This window comes from Saccopteryx bilineata, chromosome 6, assembly GCF_036850765.1.
Source record: "Saccopteryx bilineata isolate mSacBil1 chromosome 6, mSacBil1_pri_phased_curated, whole genome shotgun sequence".
Classification (NCBI taxonomy): domain Eukaryota; kingdom Metazoa; phylum Chordata; class Mammalia; order Chiroptera; family Emballonuridae; genus Saccopteryx; species Saccopteryx bilineata.
Genome location: NC_089495.1, coordinates 188,760,219 through 188,775,403, shown reverse-complemented (window position 1 = coordinate 188,775,403; position 15,185 = coordinate 188,760,219). Strand labels below are relative to the sequence as shown.

The window sequence follows — 15,185 nt, the reverse complement described above, 5'->3', positions numbered from 1 at the left end:
AGGGAGTCTGTTTGTTGTCATCTAGTTCAGCACGAGGCATGGAAATGCGTTTTTATTGTAAATGCTCAGAAATAGGCTCTCGACTGAAACAAACAAAAAACCGTAAAACGAAAATCACACAAAACTCAAAAAATGGAGTTTTAACCTGCTTCTTAGGCTACAATTGGATAGAGTTCCCCCCTAGCCCCCCAAGTCGACTCTGGCTTAAATGTTCATGCTTTAGAGAAAACCAAACAAGTGATTTCATTAAAAGATCGCTCTCCTTTTTGGCCAAGGAGATGGGAAACCAGTTATAGAAGCTGTTGGCATGCTTTGCAGGGTAATTCTCAGCAAAGTACCTCTTATAAAAAAATTAAAAAAATTTTTTTTTCTGGGGAGATAGGGGATGGGCAGGTTCCTTCTGTATTAGTGACTCAGTTCCTCCTGGGTGTATTCAGAAAGCCCAGAGCCCAATGAGGTGAAACTTGTCAACGATGCTATCACCTTTCTTAATGGACTGGGGTGGCCCAGGCAACCCCCCTGGTGTTTTGAGACAAAGGAATAACCAGCTGCCTGGTCCCCTTGAATTTTCCCGTGGAGGGCTGAGGGAAAGTCACCTCGACCAAGGGCTTCCCCAAAGGGTTTCCCCCAACCCCCGATTTGCGCTACATTAAACATTTGGACACGAAGTGGCATGAGGTCATTCTCAACTGGCTGAGTCGCAGGTGCTGAGTAATCTCCAGGTTTGGGCAGAAGATCTGAAGAAGCTATCTCCGCTGCAAGGGTCTTTGTTGGAAACCTCGCATCCAGGAGGCCGCAGCGGCAAAGGGCCCCTAACAAGGATTTTTAGAGATAACTTCCCCACCCCAAACACATTTTCTAAATGCCTTCTTGCCAGAACCATGGTTTTATTTGCCTAAAGTGCAGACTTAGGAGAATATATTAAATTTATTTCCGATCAAGGTGTGATGGCTCGGTCACACGTGATGGATTTGTATGAGCCAGTATGTGTGTATCTGTTAGTTACATGCATCTATTTGTATGTATGAATATGAATGCGCGCATGTGTTTATCCATTTCTGTATGCATATATGTGTGTATGTTCATACGCATGAACACATATGCAATCCTGCTTGTAGGTATGAATGTGTGTACCTGTAGTGGACCTTGCCCACGCAGACAGCCTCTAGTTGCTAAGGGATCCCAGCTTCTCAGCACAATGGAAGCTGCTTGCCCTTCTCACCCCCTCCCAAGGTGGCCCATGACTCACCAATAAGGGTACAAAGGCCGCCCCCCCTTGGTTCAAGGTAGCACCAGCTGCGTGGTGCAAGTCATACTGTAGTGCCCCCTGGGGATCATGCAACTCAACTGCAGCTGAGCCCAATGGGCTCAGCTCCTTCCCAGTCCTGTTCTATTCCTCCCTCTCCACCCGAGCCCTCCCTCTCTATATCACATGCACGGGAATGAATCCCTGTCTCAGGCTCTGCTCTAGGCAGCCTGGCCCAGGACAGTGCCTTTATATATGTGCCTGTGTATGTGCGAATGTATGTGCACCCACATACCAGGAAATCTAGGGGATCTGGGAGAGCAGGCAAGCTGAGAGAATAGCATTGATTTTTTTTTTTAACTGGGGAAGATAAAGGCATCTCAGACATAGGATATGAGAGACCTGCTTTAAAAGTGGAAAATTAAAAGATGCTTTAGATGTAAATGTATTTTTTTTATTAAATCAAAGAAAGATACAGTGTACATGATATCCGTCAATCATATGCTACTTTTAAATTACATTTTAATAGATTCACGGTCCTATTTACTCCTCTGTACAAGTATTAAAAAAATCCTCAGGTATTTGAATAAACTTCTGTAAATTTTTATTAACTGGGGTTATGGGAAGGGTTTTATCAGAGCACATCCTGAGAATATTAGGAAATTACAGACAGACTTGAGATAAGTGTCAGAAAGAACAGATGAAGCAAGCCCCTCGGCCATCTGAGAAACATTAATAATGTAAGATCCAAGAGACCACATCTTTGTTAGGGACACAGGATGCACGATTTAATATGGAGCCCCGGGTGCCCCCTTGTGTTGCAAAATAAAGTTGCAACTTCATTTATTCGCTTTTTTTTTTTTAAGTTGTAATCCTTGCCCTTTTCACTGAGCCTCAAAACAGCAATTGTTTTCCCAAATCGTTTCAAGCCCTCTCCAGTCAATCTTGCCCCTCTCGTCAATCACTTTCAAGGACCCTATTTGAAAAACAACTCTTATTCATTCCTTTTTTTCCGTTCCCCACACATTCCATTCCAGGAAATTGGCAACCCCCCAACACAGAGCCCGTGTCCTTTCTCCTTGAAATGTGAACTTAAACAAATGAATTTTCCTCTCTCCTCTTCAAGCTTAGGATGAGCTTGTGTTTACTACAAAGCTAAATTCCTTCCAGTAGCCATTTCTTCCCTGCAACTTACTCATCACTGCCATTTTTCATAACCAGAAAGCATTCCTCCAACCCACCCCCAACCATCGACTCTTCTGACCTGACTAGTGAACCTGCTAAACCATCCTTACAATTATTTACCAGGAAAGATTGGACTAGAGTCGTAAATAATACACCTCGATATACAACAGCTCAGGCTTAGTTTTAAGTAGGCAGAATTTCATTTGATGGCCATCAGAAGAAAAAAATATATACATGGAGTGGATCTGGGGAGGAGATGGGTAGGGAGGAGGCATCTTGGTGGCAGGAGGACTTGGTGGGAACTGTGGCGATTTGTTTACTTGGATTTGCCAACTGGTCCAATGGATACGGGGTCTGTTTGCACCTGAGCATCCAACATCCGCTTTGGTCCCTGGAGAATAAGATAAAGAAGTATTTCCCAATGAAGAGCTGCTATATCAATAACAACAACCACCATTTATTTAGCACTTACTCTGTGCCAAGTGCTGTGCTCAATAAATCCACTTTACTCGCCATCAGATGCCCAAGTTCAATGCCCAGTTATGTGACTTTCTAGCTCTGTGAAATCCTGGACAAATAACTCATTGTGCTTCAGCATCTTTGTCTTTTAAAATGGGGGTGACATGACTCACCTCAGAGAGCTGTTCTAAGGTAGAGTTTGTACTTGTAATGTGCTTAAGAACAGTGCCTGTGGTGTAGAAAACCCTCCACAATCATATCTCACATCAGTCACCCTCTCTCATCACTTTCTAACCACACTGCCCAGTTTAATTTTCTTATAAAATGTATCACATATGAAACAATGTTATGTATCTAACGTCTGTCTCCATCAGAATGGAAGCTCTGTGACTTCAGAGTAATATGATGACATCAATCATAAAACTTTGCACTTGGGGTCTGAGAGTCCTCTTTCGAATAGGATCCTCAGAGATGCTGTTCTGAAGACCAAACCTGGGCCAAGGGAACCATTGCCCTCACTTTCTTCTACCCGTTAGAGGTCACCAATCCCTAAGATACTCCTGGGACAGAGTGATTATGAATGACTAGGTAGGTTTAGGGCAATGTGCTTCATGTAACTGTCCCGCTTTTGTTGCAACATGAAGATTAACCCCAGCTCACGACTAGCATCAGTGTTATTTCCTTGCCTTGTCCTCCTGGCTCAACCCAGATTCCCCTGTGTCCTAGGTCTGATTTCACTTGCTTCTCCTCCTGGTTTATGACTGATCACCTTATCACCTTAGTAATGACCCTTTAGACACTCCTTGTTTGCCAGGATTTACAGTCTCTCAAATATAATGAAACATTTCCGAGTGTCCTATTTTATTCTACCTATATCCATCCGTCCATCCATCCATCCATCCATCCATGCATTCATGTATCCATCAGTCCATGCATGCATGCATCTGTCCGTTTATCTATCCCTCCATCTAGCAAAAACTTATGGAGTTTCTACTAGGTTCTAGCCACCATCTTGGGGAGGACATCACATTTTCCCATGACAGATATAGTCACTGTCCTCCAAAAACCAATAGCCTAGGGGAGGAAACAAAGAACCAAATATAAAGAAATAAAGGACACAAAAGGTTAATTATTTAATGTCTGGCCTCCATTCATCTCCAACTGGGCTTCCCTGAAGGGAAGGAGCAAAGTGTTAGTCACCTCTGTATACCGAGTTCCCAGGTTCAGGTTTAGAGCAATCTCCCTAATTTAAATTCTTCAAGACTCCCTTAGGCCAGTGGTCCCCAACCCCCGGGCTGCAAACCGGTACCAGTCCGTAGGCCATTTGCTACCAGTCCACAGAGAAAGAATAAATAACTTACATTATTTCTGTTTTATTTATATTTAAGTCTGAATGATGTTTTATTTTTAAAAATGACCAGATTCCCTCTGTTACATCCGTCTAAGACTCACTCTTGACGCTTGTCTCGGTCACGTGATACATTTATCCGTCCCACCCTACAGGCCGGTCCGTGAAAATATTTTCTGACATTAAACTGGTCTGTGGCCCAAAAAAGGTTGGGGACCACTGCCTTAGGCCACAGATAAACAGAGATGCTTCTTGTCCCTGTCCCTGTCCCTGCCAGCATCTCCCTGCCCTTGCTTTCTGTCTACCAGTCAGACTACACTTCAGGTCTCTGCTGACTCCCCTGCACACCTGGGTACTGTTCGTCCCACTGCCTGGAACACATTCTGCCTTCGAACCTCCTTCTGTTTCCTCTGTCCACCCTTCCTCTGAGACGGCCTCCCTGACACTCCTCTCAAACTCAAGTCCAGGCCACGTCCTCACCCCCAGGCTGCCCTTACCTGCGTGCCTTCTACCTCCTAGATCTTCCCAGCCCATCAATCCCTCCCTGACTGTCGCCTCTAGGCAGCAAGGCCTACAGCACCTGGCACACAGCAGGTGCTGAATAAATATTGTTTGTCCAATGCCCGGCCAGCTCCTAGCCAATCGACCCCCTCTAGAGGTGGGAAGCACACCCCTGGCAGGAGATCCCAGAAAGAAATGCTGAAAGATCCACCTACCAGGCCCTTGAAGAAGCCCCCGAGGGACTGCCGCCGCTTCTCTGGTCTCTTTTGGGGTTTGTCCCCGTTCTGCAGCGCATTGGCCTCCACCACCACGGGCTCCGCGCCGGCGGCCACTCCTGCGCCTGCACCTGCACCTGCACCTGCGCCCGCACGCGCACATGCGCATGGGGCCGGCTCTTTGGCTTCCTGCTTGTTGTTGCTTCTCTGCTTGTTGGTCTCGGCCGTGGCCTTCTTGTCCTTGGAGGAGCCCTCCTTGCCCTTCTGGCCAGCTCCTACCGGCTCCGGCTCTGGTGGCGGGATGGCCTTCTCCGGGGAGTTCGAGGTCTACAGCGAGTTCAAACACAAGGCATCTTAGTGGCTGCAAGACAACTCTCAATAGCAGGTGAATGAATATGTTAAAACAGAAATGTTCAAATGCTGGACGGTACCTACATTTTCATGAGCCCTGAGTGTAATGAAGGAATAAAAGAAAAAGAAAAATGTGCCAATATTTATTATGGTGCAAGATCACAGTAGGGAACACTTATTTATTCATCTAATAATTCGTTAATTAATTTCATGCTTTCCCAGCAAACATTTTCCTCCTCCTTCTGGAACCAGAACTGGGGTTTTCCTTGGGGAACTGATATCTCTCCTCTCCATCTATTCCTTGGGGTTTAGTTGAACTAATTACACCTCTGGACGGAGCATGTGACTCAGGCCCGACCAATCAGATCATTGAATGAGACTGGTTCAGGACAGCCAAAGACTGCTAAAAACTGAGCTCATCTCAGAGCTTTGCTACAACCACCAGAGAAAGTCTTGCTCCTTTTCTGTTGGATTTATTATTATATATTGATTGATTTGAGACAGAGAGAGAGAAAGAGGAACAGACATTTGTTGTTCCACTTATTTATGTATTAATTGGTTGCTTCCTGAATGTGCAAACCTGCAACATTTGTGAATGGGGATAGCAGTCTAATCAGCTAAGCTACTTGGCCAGGTTCCTTTTATGTTGAATTTAAAGATAAAAACCTGAAGTTTCCAAAGCCAACACCATGTCCAGAAAAAAATCTGCTTGAAAATTAGCTAATAAAGAAGAAAGCTGAGAGATGAAGAGAGAAAGAGAGAACCCATGCACTTGATGGCACTGTGTGTGCCCCTGGATCAAGCTGTTCCTGAAGCCCTCTCATGCTTACTTCTGTTTTGAGAGAGTTTCTGTACTTGCAACCACACGTGACTCTTTTCTTGGGGATACCTGCTCTTTATGTCTATCTTGATTTCTGGTGTGAAACTGTCCTCTTGCTTCTCCAAACAGTGATAAAGAAGATGACTGTTTTATTTATAATTTAGAATGTTCATACTTTCATGCTAAAGTGAAATGTTTACAATCCTACTTGGTTACTACAATTTGGAGGGATGAGGCTGTAAAATCCAAAATTCTAAAAAAAAAAATTCTGGGTAAATTACAGATAACAGAAAAATCCATTAGGAAGTAAAAGGCTTTTTCCACAATTTACTTGAACTGAAACACCTGTAGGGCCAGACAGATTAAAATAAAACCATGACCGAGGCTAGGGGTAAGAATAATTGCATGCAGAACTTATTTCCCCAGCTGCGAAACTGACATAAGGCTAAAGAAATAGTTCTCCAGTGTAAGAAATGCACCAGTCCAAGCAACACTGTCTTTAATGTTAGGGAGACAGTTTGGAGTAGGACAGTTAGGGAGACAGTAAGTAACATTGGAGTAGGGAGACTATGGTGAACTGAATGTCACATGCCCTGTGTAAACAGCTGCCCAGACCTAGTCAAGAGATGCTATGTGGGATTACAGATTTGTTTTTTTCAATGGAAACTTAAAATTGAAAATTTTAAATGCAAAATACAGTATGTCCATTTTTAAATGGTGACATCTAAAGTTTTAAAGCCCTATTCATAGCAAACAACCACAGTACAAGGACCCCTGTGGTCCACATTTGATGTACTGGATATATATTTACAACCTCTGATTCATAAATTTATATACTGTCCCTAGGTCCAGGAATTCTATGACAGAGTGACAGTTTGATAAGACAGAGACCAGAGAACTGTAATTCACATCCATGGATTAAACACACCAATGAGAAAGAAGTGAGAAGGTAGAAAAAAGATTCCCCAGGTTGCTGCCCTCTGAGGGGCAGAATCCTTTGTAGGAAGCAGCATCAGACATCCAGTGAAGCCGAGAAGCCGTTCCACAACCACATGTCCTGAATATTTCTTTTGGTTGCCTAAGTTGTAGCAGATGCTAAGATACAGATGTCCAAATACAACAGCCAGCCAGCCCCAAGTAGACACTCGCCTTCGAATGAGCCAAAGACTCCCACCACCACGCTGCTCAGAAAGGCCAGAAACCAGTGACCCCATTCAGACAGCTCATTAACTATTTTGGTTGCACGGAAGATTGTAAAACACAGTGAGTAGCTAAAAGCTTCGTGTCTGGAGTAAAAGGGACTTGGTTCTAGTGCCGCCACGTCCTTGCTCTGTGGTTTGAAATAAACTGTTCGCTCTCTCAGCTTCCTCATCTGTGTGGGGATACTTAAAGAAATCACACCTCATGGTGCTGGGGGTACTATGTAAATTACCTAGTAACAGAGAGCCTATATGGAATGCCAAACATAAGGGGACCAATCGTCTTGATCTGTCTGGGAGTGAGGGGGTTGCCAGGACATAAAATTTACAGTTTTGAAATCAGGAATGTCCTGGGAAAACTGATCATCCTGGTTTAACATCACCAGAGGTAACTCTTCCGGAGAGACTGTGTAGACCTGAGTGCCGGGTACAGATGAGACATTCAGGAAATACTTGTTGAATCGAGTTTTCCTGTTACATTTAAGTCAAGACCTAAAGGACCGGGAGGAATTTTTCCACATGGAGAAGAGGGAAGAGTATGTGTGAAGCTTTGTAATGAGAAATAGCTAGGGAAGTCTGGCTTGTTCATACTTGTATCTGCGGAGCCCAAGTCAGTGCCTGGTAGCCAGCAGGCGCTTAACTCAGAGATGTTTGAATGAGTGGGCATGGTTGAGGATTGCCCGGAAATGAAGCTGGAGAGAACCAAGAGCATGCCAGCTAAACCCACCACCAAACCGAGTTTACAGGTCACTTACTTGGTAGCTGGAGTCTTTCCCATTTACTTCTTCTGAGTGGGTGATCCCTCCATCCCCTTTCACTGACTAAAATAACAAACAAACAATGGCCTTTCAGCTACCATTAGCACAGCAAGATGGAGAACGCAAAGAAAGTTCTGATATAGGTGGCCATAGTCATTCGTTGTTGAGACTGAGATCAACACAAATGGAAGACCAAATGGAAATGGATTACTTGTGAGTTACACAATTTCCATGTGGTTGGTCTACATCCAGAGTCTAAATTCAAGTGTTGGCCTCCAAAAATAACAACAACAACAAAAGTCTTAAACTCTGGGGTTAGGAATTCTGGGATAAATAAGTGATGATGAAAATACCAATTGAACATATTGAATGAATGACTCAATGAGCGAACAGGTGGTCAAAAGGTACAAACGTCCAGTCATTAGATAAATAAGTACTAGGGATGTAATGTATACCATAATGACGATAGTTACCACTGCTGTATGATACATAGGAAAGTTGTTAAGACAGTAAGTCCTAAGAATTCTCGTTGTAAGAAGAAACATTTTTTTGGCTTCTATTTCTTTTTATTGTACCTTTATGAGATGATGGATGTTAACCAAACTTATTGAAGTAATCATTTCACAATATATGTAAGTCAAACCTTTATTCTGTACACCTGCAACTCATACAGTGATATATGTCAGTTAGATCTCAGTAACATTGGAAAAATAAAAATAGATGAATAAAAAATCAAACCATTGGTAGCCTCCACTGGTGACATTTAGTGGTCCTTCCTTCCTTCCTTCCTTCCTTCCTTCCTTCCTTCCTTCCTTCCTTCCTTCCTTCCTTCTTAATTTCCTTCCTTCCTTCCTCCCTCCCTCCTTCCCTTCTTCCTTCCCTCTATACCTCCCTCCTTCATTTTTCTCTCTATCTCCTTCCTTCCTCTGGGCATAACTCTCTTTCAGAGCCAAATTAGAATAGTTCATGTTGGGTTCTGTATTAAAAGAACCATAACCACAGAAACTTATTTTTTCCAGCTGTCAAAAATAGCAGTGTTCCTGTTTAAAGAGACTAAAATTCTTTCAGAGACTAATACTTTAAAGAACAGTCTGAAGCCTGTTAAGCAATTTCAGAGATTTTCCAGTGTGACACTGAGCAACTCTCTTCATGGAGTTTATTTCTGTTCATGAGTGTCAAAGGGGAAGCATGTCAGGATGTCCAGCCTGCAGTGTGCAGACAGGACCTGGTTGTGACATACAAGCCTGGCAATATTAATAAAGTCATTTTCTATTTCTTTTATTGTGTCATGCATTCCTATAGCTTGATACTCTGAGGAATGTCTGAACCACATCAGACATTTATATATCTTAGATATTCAGGATTCTAGTGGAGATGTTTGGTGGTCAGTTCACATTTCCTTGAAAGGAATGAAAATATGTTTTGATGGAGATCTAGTCCAACCCAAGTTGAAATCCATAAGAAGAATTGAGATGCCCTTTAAATTTAGTGTGAGTATATCAGCAACACTGTTTACCAAATTGGCCTTATTACAACAAATCCAAGGACCCAGGACCTGATAGAAATTTCCAGGATAAACAAGGGTTATGAGTCCAAACTCTGCGCCAAACCAAAAAACACATTTGAAATGAAATTGGACAGTTCAGACAAAATTACACAGTTAGAGGTAAATCTCATTTTTGTGACAAGGATATTCAGAAGACTATGTCCAAGCTTTATGTCAGTGACGTGTTCATTTCTTCCTTTTGCCTTGTCATTTCAATTAAGTGTAATTTTAGGGAATGACAGGTAAGCCCAAGACATAAAAATGATGTTTGCACAGAAAACATTACTAAGAGAGTCACCAACACAGAGTATTGGTTGTTCTATCCCCATTTATCTCCCTAGTATTTGCCAGGGGCACAGGAAGCAGAAAGAACATGAATACAAGGGTGAACTTTAGAATCAACAAAAACTTGAATTTGAGTTCTGGCTTTGCCCATTAGCAGGGCTGTGACTTTGGGCAGATCGCTTAAACCCGGAGTCTCTATGCCCTCATCTGCATAGTGGGGCAGGAGGAGTGTTTGTTTCACAAGGTTTTTATATTAATAAGTGAGTTGATACGTGCGAGGTGCTTCTAGCACAGTGCCAGTCACGCCGTTGGCATGCAATAAACAGACGCCAGCTATTATTATTATTACTATTAATAACTGTGAAGTACAGAATCCCCTTTAAGGGTAGAAAGGAATGCAAAACATTGAAGACAGAAACTGCTCACGCAAATGCTGCTTCCAGAAACCCTTCCTTAAAGAGCAGCTCTATGTTCATATCTAATACTCAGGGAAGAATATGAGATAAAAAAGTTTGGCTAGAAAATGTCTGGTTTAAAAATATATATATCATTGTAAACCACCATCTTTTTCCCCCTCCAGATAGTACATTTCAACAGGTTTTCTTAGACTATTGGATGAAATAAAATCAACAAAGAAACCCCTCTGATTTCATGACTGTCTCCTCATGTGGGTCTTAATTTGCCCAGTATTGAAGCTCACCATCTTTCTTACCTAAGCCTGAGAACATTATTCTAACAAAGCGTTTCTAACAAAACCAATAGTCTAAGGAGACTGGAGGAGGATTAAACGAAAGAATGCATGTGACTTAGTTTGGAGGAGGAATGTACTTTTCAAGTACAAGGTGTTATTAATATTGACAAATGTTAAATCTGTAGCTCTGTATTTCTATCTACCATCTTTATGGCTTCATCTGCCTACCTGGTTTGCAGGTAGATGAATACAGTTCTCTACCCACTCACTTTATAAAAATATACTAATGCTTCAACTACCCAATTACTTGACATACAGTTAAATTAATGCATCTTTTTTTATTTAGAGCATGACAGATGTCTTAGCTGTTCCTTGCAATTATTTTGAAAATCTGTAGGAGCCCAGAGGGCTTTTGTGAAGTGGGATATCTACCTATGCTGAATGTAACATAAGAACTTATGTGGCTCTGTATTTTCTTTTCCTGGAAATAAAGTTATTTGAAATAAAAAAGATATTCTGTCTATTTTTACTTTTAGAAGGTTAATTTCTAGAAAGAGAAAGATCTCTTTAGAAATGAACTGGGCAATGCGTTTATTAAAAATAAAAACTCAGCCAAGAGTTACTTTGTCATGGGATAGTAAATCTATCTGAAGTAAAATTAAGGAAAACAAAAACTAGAAGGTAGAAAATTAATGATCTGATGAATGGACTCAGATTACAAAACAAGGGGGATGCATTTGAAGTAGAGTTTTCTCCTTTCTCTCTCTCTCTATTTTTTGTATTTTTCTGAAATGATAAGCGGGGAGGCAGAGAGACAGACTCCCGCATGCACCCGACCAGGATCCACCCAGCATGCCCACCAGGGGACGATGCTCTGCCCATCTGGGGTGTTGCTTCGTTGCAACTGGAGCCATTCTAGCGCGTGTGGTGGAGGCCATGGAACTATCCTCAGCGCCCGGGCCAACTTTGCCCCAATGGAGCCTTGGCTGCGGGAGGGGAAGAGAGAGACAGAGAGGAAGGAGAGGGGGAGGGGTGGAGAAGCAGATGGGCACTTCTCCTGTGTGCCCTGGCCAGTAATGAAACCTGGGACATTCCACACGCTGGGCTGATGCTCTACCACTGAGCCAGCTGGCCAGGGCTTCTCCTCTATTAAATCAATTATTTTTAAAAACCTATGTTTTGTATAAAAATATCTAAAATCAGTTAAAATATTCTTTTTTTCTCAAAAAAAGAAAAAGAAAAAGAAAAGAAAAATCTATAGCGATGAACCACATACTGTCTCTATTTTCAAGCAGCTTCTTTTTCTTCCTGCATAAATGCAAAGACTTTATTTTGGAAGCCATAAAATGTAACCTAAACGTGTTTCCTCAAAATAATTGCTGAAGCTGTGTCCAGAAGTCTGCACTCAGGGGATATTAACACAGCTGCATAAAGCCAGGTACGATGGTGTTCACACAGGTTAGTGGAGCATGTGTTGTAAGATCCATGGTGTGTGCTCACTGATCATGGCAGACAGTTAAAAATAAACATTTGTTTTGCTAGTTAGTCTTGATTCTCTGTGAGGACAAGAACCACGCCTATTTATGCTCACTGTTGTATCCCTTAGTGCCTCGGATAAAGTGGGTGCTCAGTAATTATTTGTTCAATAAATGAGTAAATGAAATGCAACAAGTTGGAAACAAACCAATCGTTCATCAATAGAGCAATGGCTAATGTGTATGACACACCCAGACAATGTGATTCAATGAAGTTGTCATAATGAGCGAGGTGGCTCTCTGTCAGGGGTTGCAAACTCAAATACCCACAGGGATAGGACCAGGAACATACATGAGTGAGCTGGACTGGGTGTGACAATAGGGAGTCGCGGGGATTGTGGTTAAAGGGGAAAACTCAAGTCTTTCGTGGATTTGAATTAATTGCAACAGTAATAGAATGTTACAATGAAAACAAAACAGAATGCAAGATAAGGATCACTAGGATATCTGAAGTTTTAGGGGAAATTCCAACAGTCACAAAGCTTTGGAGTTTAAACATTAAAAGGAACAATGTCCAAGCTCCCAGGTACCACCCTTTTATTGGGCAACAGGTAAGAACAGGGACATTGTGGGATCTGACAGTATGGGCCCACTGACGTGTGCTTTGAAAAATGTGTCCTCTCCTACCTCTACTGCTATGCTATGGAAAAATCAATTTCAAAGGACTTTTGTTTCCAATTCTGTTCCCTTAACAGTTCAGATTTACCCAGTTTCTACTGCTAGAAAGTATCACCGAGCAATGGGTAGCTCTGGAGGATGAACTTAAGTAATGTGGGACCTCATTAGAATTTAAGAATTGTTTATTTTTATTTTTATTTTATTTTATTGTTTTTTTGAATGGATGGTTTTGACGTCTTTCACGCTTTATTTGGAGGCCCTTGTATTTTCCTCTCTCTTAAAGATTCAATTTATTGATATTTAGAGAGAGGACAGAGAGCAAGAGAGAACGGCAGGAAAGGGGAGGAGTGGGAAGCATCAATAGTAGTTGCTTGTCATATGTGCCTTCACCGGGCAAGCCCAGGGCTTCGAACCGGCGACCTCAGCATTCCAGGTCGATGCTTTATCCACTGTGCCACCGCGGGTCAGGCATTTCCTCTCTTTTAAATGAAGAAGTATCAGATTGGCTATTTCAAAGAGAAAATCATTCTGTTTGTGTGTGTGTGTGTGTGTGTGTGTGTTTATTTATTTATTTTTGTATCTCTCCACTACATGCAGAGATGAGAAAGCGGGGTCACACCCAGAGCTACAATGAGCTCTTCTGGGGATCCCACCTTCAATGTAGATGTGTTGCTAGAAACAGGCCACATGTTCTTTCCTTTCCTAACATCATGTAAAAATTGGTTTCAAAGTCTCAAATCTTGCTCTCCATGTTCAGTGCCAAGCTGCAGAAAAACTGGCCAGGAATATAGATGGTGTTCCAGCCACCGGGCTGCCCACGCCTTACCCTACGCATCTCACTCCGCTGAACCCGGCATAAAAGGAAATGATGCCTGTCAACAATTCTTAACAGTTATTTCTATTTGCTCCCACTCCCACTGACAAGGGTTTTTGTTCTGTTTTGTTTTATTTTGAGGACTAGAAAGAATTCCTGAACAGGTTGGGCCTGTGAAATTAGAGTGGCTTTCTCAAAGGATTCAATTCCCAAATGCTCCTGAAAATAAAGGCACACTCTAATGAAATTCTTGTTTTTCATTAAAAGAGAATTAAACCAATGACCTTCTACGTGTATTTTTTTTTTCTTTTTTTGGTCTTCCGACTGATTTGAGTTTTAGTTCATTACATTATTTAAGTTCTTGGATCTTTATATAGTAGTGTGCTTGAGTCTTATCAACACCGTAGGATGTCTGCCAACATTCTTTCCGTTTTATAGAAACTAAAAGTGTGGTGAAGTCACCAACTCAGTTATACATATTCATTATTAGAAAATTATGTTGTCGTTCCCTTATCTGAGTTTTATCTACAAGTCAGCTTTGTCCAAGCGTGTGGCACCCACATGTCACCTTCAGAATTCTTCCAATGTCAACATGTAACTTTGACTATTTATTACTGAGTCCTTTAACAATGCCAATGTTCTTTCCGTCAACCAGGGCATTCTCAAGGGAAACTGCCTGTTACCGCCACAATAAGAAAAGCACTATCATTTGCCATAAAGAGGAGGAGGACCTTTTAAAAATAAATACAACTAAAAGTACACAATAATAGTAAGTTCTCGGGGGCACAGATTGTCATTTGCCAACACTCAGGACCCAAGGCTAGCTCTTCCTTTGTTAAAAAGGGAGTTAAGTTAGCAGAGGTTAATGAAAGGTTACAAAATATTAGCAATAAACGAAGACTTTCTATAGGATGAAACTCAAAGCCTAAAAGAGAGTGTTCTCACTTGCACAACTCATATGCCATCTACACCAGCGACAGCTGTGTCTCCCGTGCTCGTGACACAGGTCTTTATTCTCAGAAGCTGTCCTAGGGTCTGCCGTTTTTCTGTACCGGGAACACGTGGCTTACCATTTGTCTGAGAAACGCCATCAGGGAGGTTCTTGGTGGTTTGCGTTCTTCTCTTTTGAGCTTTGCTTCTGCGGGTTCGGGTGGGGTGTCTCCCTCGTCGCTGAGATCCACTGTTTGTAAGGCCGAGTCTACCTCCTCAGACTTTACAACCTCTACTGGTGATTCACACACCACCTGGATTATTTCGCCAGGTAATAAGACAGTGAAACAAACAAACAAACACCCCACATTTTCCCCCCAAACATGTTTTTTGAAGCAGGATCTTGGTTGCCCCTTTGTCTGCCTAGTGGCTACAGGTGTAAATCTATGACCGTTTCTACACAGGCACATCTTCAAGAAGGAACACTCATATCACAGAAGGTGCTCTTGTGGCTGATTTCTGAACAGCTGCCAAAAGACTGCCTTGGAGGCAAAATACCTATCCCATGAAGGCACAGGCTTGGACAGGAAGTCCCTTTTGGGGACTGCCCCTCAAAATCTGCTCAGGCCCTGGCCAGTTGGCTCAGTGGTAGAGCATCGGGCCGTGTGGAAGTCCCAGGTTCAA

The 15,185-nt window shown here is 42.4% G+C and overlaps 1 protein-coding gene across 6 annotated transcripts in view; it reads right to left on the bottom strand.

The window, feature by feature from the left end:
* Positions 1-1,833: 1,833 nt before the first annotated feature.
* BCAS1 (brain enriched myelin associated protein 1) overlaps positions 1,834-15,185 on the bottom strand; it is a 76,604-nt gene continuing 63,252 nt past the window's right edge. For 4 of the 6 annotated variants that reach the window (XM_066235165.1, XM_066235163.1, XM_066235162.1 and 1 more), the window contains 4 exons: positions 14,642-14,815; positions 8,080-8,145; positions 4,955-5,281; positions 1,834-2,822 (listed from right to left, as the gene is read on the bottom strand). In XM_066235165.1, coding sequence (XP_066091262.1) covers positions 2,748-2,822; positions 4,955-5,281; positions 8,080-8,145; positions 14,642-14,815 — 642 coding nt within the window. In that variant the 3' untranslated portion in view covers positions 1,834-2,747. The remainder of the gene's footprint in view (positions 2,823-4,954; positions 5,282-8,079; positions 8,146-14,641; positions 14,816-15,185) is intronic. The other 2 variants (XM_066235167.1, XM_066235168.1) reach the window with 2 other exon arrangements.